Source organism: Antrostomus carolinensis, unplaced genomic scaffold (genome assembly GCF_000700745.2).
Source record: "Antrostomus carolinensis isolate BGI_N321 unplaced genomic scaffold, ASM70074v2 scaffold9019, whole genome shotgun sequence".
Classification (NCBI taxonomy): domain Eukaryota; kingdom Metazoa; phylum Chordata; class Aves; order Caprimulgiformes; family Caprimulgidae; genus Antrostomus; species Antrostomus carolinensis.
Genome location: NW_010337817.1, coordinates 1 through 7,528, shown reverse-complemented (window position 1 = coordinate 7,528; position 7,528 = coordinate 1). Strand labels below are relative to the sequence as shown.

The window sequence follows — 7,528 nt, the reverse complement described above, 5'->3', positions numbered from 1 at the left end:
TGAGTGCATTGAACTCCAGCTTGTTGGACAGATACCATTTGGTACTTGCAGAGTCAAAGACACCCAGTCTGCAGTTGGTGCTTGACAGGCAGGTGAAGTTTGCCGGAGTTGGCTACACAGGACTCATTTAACTCCTCTCCTTCAAAGGGCCAAGGAATACAGAATGCGGCACAACCTGGTGTCTTCTTCAAAGCCTCTACAACGTAGTAGTGCTCATTACCCAACTTCACACACAACACCACCTCAGTACAGCACAATCCATCAGGCTCAGAGCTTTAGCAGCCTAGCTCCATCTGCAAAGTCTTCACAAAAACTGCTGGAGTATCGACACCAGTGAAACCTGGAACTTGGAGATTAAAATTGTCTGAAGCTCTTGAGAACTGCCCGACTTTTCTGGTTTTACGTGCTACTAGTTTGTAGTGGCAACACAAAGCACAGCACTACTCACAGATGTAACAAGACAGCAGCTACTACTCAAGATGCTAAGCAGCAGGAGATGCCAACAACAGCAGGTTTTGTTCCCAGTGGTGACAAACAAGCCAGTGACACGACTCATTCTTAACACTTTTATTTTTACAGTTCTAGATTTGAACTGTACATGCAGAGTTGCATTAAGTCACAATAGAGATTTACAGTGGATTCTATTCTATGGTAGAGTGCAATCCAGAATCCTTGAACAGTATAAAAAACAACTTTAAACATCAAGACCTTGTTAGGAGCAAAAGGGTTAAAGCTTCCCCAAGTATTTCAGCTCTCCCTGATACCTAGTTACTAGGTACTGTATGTTACACATATTTAGAGTTGAAGAGCTGTAGAATGCTAAACAAACTTGAACACCCTGATGTCAAACCACCTTTGTTACTTCTTTCCCACATTTCTGGCAATTAAGAATAAGTCAAAAACCCTGCCATCTGCAACCAGCTAATACAGACAAAATTAACTACTCCTTACTTGCCTGTTTAGGGTTGTACAGTGTTAAAGAAAATATTCCCTCAATGGCATTTGTATCTCACATCAGCTGAAAAAGCAATGTAACAAAAATAAAGGTATAACATCTTTGAAAATAAATATAAAGAGGGAAAATGCAGACAAAGTGTCAAAGATTTTTTTTTTGGCAGGTAACATTCATAATATACAAAATATAACTTATTCATATTAGCCAATGAAACATTCACGAGTTCCTGTAAACTGTTTTAATCCACCTCCTCCATGCGTGATGTGTCATCATCTCCTTCAAGAGGTGGCATCTCCTCAGTAACTGCTGGAGTGGCCTCTTCTGCAGCAGTATCATCTTCATCAATGCCTGCACAGGAGACACATGTACCATTAATGCCATTATCACAACTCAAAGCCTTATTTTCCTTAAGCACCAACTGATCTGGGCGCTCCCCATTTTCCACAAGCACAAAGAAGCACCAAGGTGATCTCCAGCCACACCCTGTAAGTGGATGTAACCACACCCAGAGCTTACAGGGGACAGGACAGATTTCTAACTTACCCAGGCCAAGTTTGATCATTCTGTAAATGCGGTTGGCATGTGTCTGAGGATCTTCTAAACTGAAGCCAGAGGACAGGAGTGCTGTCTCATACAGCAAGATGACAAGATCCTTCACAGACTTGTCATTCTTATCAGCCTCTGCTTTCTGCCTCAGTGTTTCAATGATGGAATGATCAGGATTAATCTCCAGATGTTTCTTTGCTGCCATGTATCCCATGGTGGAGTTGTCTCTTAAAGCCTGCGCTTTCATGATCCTCTCCATGTTGGCAGTCCAGCCATATGTACTTGTTACAATACAGCATGGAGAAGTAACTAAACGATTGGACACAACCACCTAGGAAAGTGAATATAAAAAGCACAAGTTTGTAAGTCAACATTTCAAAATGTACACTTGATTTACTATCCCCCAACTGATTTAACCAAGGTTCAACTTTAAAATGCTGCTGCATGTCATGGAAGACCCAACACTCCTATGAGATTTCACATTCTTCAGCTCTATCTCAACAGAACCAGCTTAGCTCCACTAAAAAACAAAACAGACACCTTCTGTCTGTAAAGCTGTATCTTGCAGAGTGCCATCTCTTTCAGAAGATGCAACTTTAGCAGACAGTTGTTATCTGAGCCTTCTCTGCAGCAACTTCATTGCAATCACTGAACTTGTTACACACAGACAAACTGAACACTAATTACCTTTTCCACTTTCTTTTCAAGGATATCTTTCATTATTTTGCACAGGTTTTCAAATTTGGCTTTCTTTTCCTCCTGCTTCTTTTTCTCTTCCTCATCTTCTGGAAGTTCCAAACCCTCTTTTGTTACAGAAACCAGGGTCTTGCCTTCAAACTCCTTCAGCTGCTGCACACAGTATTCATCAATAGGCTCAATCATGTAGATCACTTCCAGGCCATGTTTGCGAAGACGCTCCACAAAAGCGGAGTTGGCCACCTGATCTTTTGTTTCACCTGCAAGAAGCAAGAATGCCACAGTTGTGGTTTCAGTCTCAGCACTGTAACATGGCAGCCATGCAACATTTCCAGTGATGTTACATCCCTAACAGGAAAAAGGGACTTAAAACCAGCTTGTAATACTACTTCACTGGTTTAAAGTAAATGTGCATTTCCTGGAATGCCAAGTAAAAGACATTTCCCATTCTTATCAAGGAAGAAGAAAATTGAAAAGCCCCGGTACAGCATTTACCTTTTGCCTTGACATCTGATGCTTAAGTAGTTAATACTGGTTTGAACATTACGGTTTAAAAATTCAGGTACTCCTGGCCAAATTTATTAGCTAAAGCCAGAACACAAAGCTATCTTAAGGGCACCTGAGACTCAAACTTTTCAGGGCTTACAGTGAGAAAAACAGTGGGTAAACTCTCTGTGCAAACTTCAACTGGATTCTCCTGCACCTTCAAGGTGGCAGCAGAGATGTCAAACACTACTTTAAGAGTAAAGTGATCATTGAAGAGCAACTACTTTATTATAGCTCATTGAATGGTACAGTTCCTAAGGACAACAGTTAGCAATGAAGAATCAAAAGTTTAATCAACACAGAACCATTGTGAGCAGCACTCCTGCCTAGTCTGCGAGAGCGAGGTTTACAGTACAGAGAAGGTCACTGTCTACTGCTGCTGTCCCTGCTGACATAGGACAGTACTGTTAACTACTAACAAGTGTGACAGGCACACCCTGTACAACCCAGTTCCCTGTGTATCTTTCTATATTCACCAAGAGAACTGCCATGTTTTTCCATTTTCTAACCCCAAAATAACCCCTACACATGTACCTGCATTTACAATTTCTGTTACCAACTCACCAGTAATGTAGTAGACATGTTTCTGGTTTTCCTTCATCCGAGTGCAGTAGTCCTTCAGAGAAACCATTTCATCACCAGATGCAGATGTGTAATACCTCAGCAATTCCGACAGCTTCTTGCGGTTCTGGGAGTCTTCATGTATACCAAGCTACAGAAGAAGAAATAAAACTATTAAGTGATTCCTTTAAATAAATACTCAACTGTGATAGTTTTAGTATTTCAGGTGTAACAAAAATCTGTAGCTTCTACTATTATTATTATGAAGCAGGAAGACTACAAACCTTGATGTTCTTGGAGAACTGCTCATAGAACTTTTTATAGTTCTCCTTGTCCTCAGCCAACTCAGTGAAAAGTTCCAAGCACTTCTTCACCAAGTTCTTCCGGATCACTTTCAGGATCTTGCTTTGCTGCAGCATTTCACGAGAAATATTCAGAGGTAAATCCTCAGAGTCTACCACACCTCTCATGAAATCTGGAAAAGGACAGTGAGAATTAGCTTTGCAGGTCTCAAAGCAGATTACCGAAGTGGCTTTGCCCTTTTAAAATTGTTTTCTACAGAACTCTAGACAACACAAACCAAGCAGTCCTTTCAACTGCTCAGATACCTCCTAATCAGCTGTTCATTTAGGACTTAATGTCTTTCCCCCCTCACAAATTTCTTTATTTAAAGAGAAACTTGCTAAGCAGTTTCTCTTAACATTTTGGGAAACGTTCTCCTCAAAAATATACTCACTCAGATATTCGGGGATCAGTTCCTCGCAGTTGTCCATGATGAAAACTCTGCGTACATACAGCTTGATGTTGTTCTTCTTCTTCCTGTTTTCAAACAGATCGAAGGGCGCACGTCGTGGGACAAACAGGAGAGCTCTGAATTCCAACTGCCCTTCCACAGAGAAGTGCTGTGAGAAAGCAAGGGGATAATTTTAGTGAATTTGCACAGCTCTCGCTTTAGTAACCTTTCAACAGCTCTTCAAATGCAGAAGGCAAACAGCAACCATCTGAGATTTCAGAACACACAGTAGGTAAGGCACTTTTTCCATCCAGACATAGCCAAGGTCTGTTGTTACCAGGCGAGTACACCAGCTCAGAAGACATATTCTGTTCCTGTGTTATATACAGAGCTTTGGAAAGCACAGTGTATTCTTACAGCACATCCCACTACAGACATGCAAAAAGGACAATTACATCTCACCCATCCCCCTTTAGCTGTAGCCCTTTTGCAAACTAAGCTACAAACACCAATGACACCATTTACATTTATGTGAAATCTACTTTCCAATTTTTTCAATTAAGACTTGGCAATTACCAAGTAAGCTACAAACTATGAAGGCACCCGCACTTTTATTTACTGCGGATTTGATTAAGCTTATAAAACCAGCCTTCAAGCAGCGAGGATAACTGTAGCACGAAGTGTCACCCTCACATAGTGACATGTTTGAACCGGTATTAACTCCAAATACTAATCAACTTATCACATTAAGATCCAAGAGAATGGATCAGAGCTCAGTAGCATGTTCAGACAGCTTCTGGCTTTTGTGGCAAGTGTAAGTGTGCTTCCAGACAGACAAGAACTTACCTTGACAGCCAAGTGGTCTTCCCAATCATTAGTAAGACTCTTATAGAATTCTCCATATTCCTCATTGGTTATGTCATCTGGATTCCTGGTCCAAATGGGCTTGGTCTTGTTGAGCTCTTCCTGATCAATGTATTTCTCCTTAATCTTCTTCTTCTTCTTCTTGTCTCCATCCTTCTTTTCTTCTTCTTCATCAGAACCAACATCCTCAATCTCTGGTTTATCTTCTGTCTTTTCCTCCTTCTCTTCTTTTTCCTCTTCCTTCTCCTCAGCCTCATCATCACTCACCTCCTTATCACGTTCCTTCTCCACCTAAACAGGAAATCATTACTTAAATTGAGAAACCTAGAAGTTTTATCATTAACAGCCAGAAGATATCCCTTGCAGTTTCACAAAGCTAGAAACTGCATGAACGTGGCATCGCATTTTCCTCCCAGACTAAGCTAAGGGCCTAAATTCTGGGTGCTGAATCACAAGTGGTTGTTTTATTTCCACGTGCTTATGTGGTAGCTTGTGCTTTCAACTAATACTACATCAAGATAATAGCAAAATTACTCAATGGTTTGGAGACTGTGATAGTACTAGCTTGGTCAAACACATTGTTTAGCTTTGTAAAATAAGGTTGTAATTAACATAACTACATTTCAGAAGAGCTACGTCCTTTTAATATCTATCACAATTTTAATTAACAAAACACACATGGACTGCTCTTTCAAAAATGTGTTTAAGGTGGCAATACTTAATTCAGTATTTCAAGCAAAGTACATACAAAGAGTGTAATAGGATAGCCGATGAACTGAGAATGCTTCTTCACAATTTCCTTGATTCGCCGTTCTTCCAGGTATTCAGTTTGATCTTCTTTAAGATGCAGGATGACTTTTGTTCCACGGCCCAAAGGTTCACCTAGAATGGAGTTTACAGGTTTTACTGGTACAGCAGCAGACTAGGCTTTGCCTAATTTTAAAACACACCTGTAAGAGGTACTCAGTGATTTCCTTACAGTGGGAAAAACATAAGCCTCTGCAAACAGAAACAGCGTTATAAACACTTCCTCGAGGCTACTGTACTAGCACGTATTTCAATTAACCTTAATGAGATTTTCACCAATTAGTCTGTTCACATGTCATCTTCCAAGCTGCTGCATACAGACTTGTAGGAGTCTACAGAAATATTTCCACATATAAGCTTTGAAAGCTCAGTCTTCATTATAATGCACCACTTCAGGGGATTCCCTTACCATGTTATCAACAGCTACTCAAACTGCAGTGGTAAGAGAACAGCTGTGCCTGTGCTTGATTGGACATGACAAGTATTACCCTTTTTTTAAAAAAAATGCAGAGTAAGTACCCGAATGCCAGACAGCTTTAGAAAGCACACTTGAGACAAACATTTAATACTCACCGTTATCGAGTCTGACAGTGAAAGACCCTCCAGCTGATGACTCCCAAGCATACTGCTCATCATCATTGTGCTTGGTGATCACTGTCACTTTTTCCGCAACCAGGTAGGCAGAGTAGAAGCCAACACCAAACTGACCAATCATGGATATATCAGCCCCTGCCTGCAGGGCTTCCATGAAAGCCTTGGTACCAGACTTGGCAATAGTACCAAGGTTGTTGACCAGGTCAGCTTTGGTCATCCCTATGCCTGTATCCACAATGGTCAGAGTGCGATCATGCTTGTTTGGAATCAGGTTAATTTTCAGGTCTTTTCCAGAATCTAGCTTGCTTGGGTCTGTCAAGCTCTCGTATCTTATCTTGTCCAGAGCCTGTAAAATAAGAGGCAGGCTTTACCATTCCCTGACTGTTCCTAAAATTTCAGTAATCCTATTGACACAATCAGGCTAAGAGCGAAGGTACTTACATCTGATGAATTGGAAATCAGCTCCCTCAGAAAGATTTCCTTATTGGAGTAGAAAGTGTTGATGATCAGTGACATCAACTGAGCAATCTCAGCCTGGAAGGCAAAAGTCTCCACCTCCTCCTCCATTGGTTGGTCTTGAGTTTGCACGGCTTCCGGCATCTGTAAGAAGAGAGGGAGTTGAAATCCCATCCCAACCACCTTGGTGCACATACCCTTTTAAAGCAGGCAGTGACAACACCATTCTGAGAGAAAGGTACAAAACCTACAGGGTTTTAGATACAGCACCACAGGAACACAAAAGAAACTCCAGATGTTACTACCTAGCAGCTAACCATTCAGATGCTTTGATCAATGTACAAATTAGATTTAAGATTTTAACTACAGATTTGCTTTACATTCACTTTGGTTTGCACCATTTAGGGTAACACAGAACTTCTCAACCCTCGATTAATTTGCAAACTAATGTATGACCCTTACTACCCCTCATCACAGACCAAATACACGTTGCAAAAAAAACCCCAAAAAACAAACAAAACAACTGAGAACTTGGCCCAGCATTTGAGGTTAATCACATTAATTACTCTACAGTCGACTGTCTCAGTGAAATGTCCATTTGTAATACTTTTCTCCGAACCACCTCAGGTCTTTGCTCATGTAATTATCTTCAGATGCAGACACCATCCACAACTCTAATTTATGTACCACTACAGCCAGCCGACCTCGCTCCTGTCCTACACTGGCAGTGGCATCCAAACGGGATATCCAAACGGCCACCGGCTGCTTAG

General features: G+C 41.1%; 1 protein-coding gene across 1 annotated transcript; it reads right to left on the bottom strand.

Moving 5' to 3' along the window:
* Nucleotides 1-552: 552 nt before the first annotated feature.
* Nucleotides 553-6,914, bottom strand: LOC104518772 (heat shock protein HSP 90-alpha). Its single transcript, XM_010175300.2, has 10 exons — nt 6,744-6,914; nt 6,282-6,648; nt 5,650-5,783; nt 4,884-5,192; nt 4,041-4,206; nt 3,589-3,779; nt 3,308-3,455; nt 2,189-2,457; nt 1,499-1,832; nt 553-1,303 (listed from the first exon to the last, which is right to left on the bottom strand). Exons 1-10 carry the CDS (start codon nt 6,900-6,902, stop codon nt 1,194-1,196), a joined length of 2,187 nt encoding a protein of 728 aa, XP_010173602.2. The 5' UTR covers nt 6,903-6,914; the 3' UTR covers nt 553-1,193.
* Nucleotides 6,915-7,528: the final 614 nt, after the last annotated feature.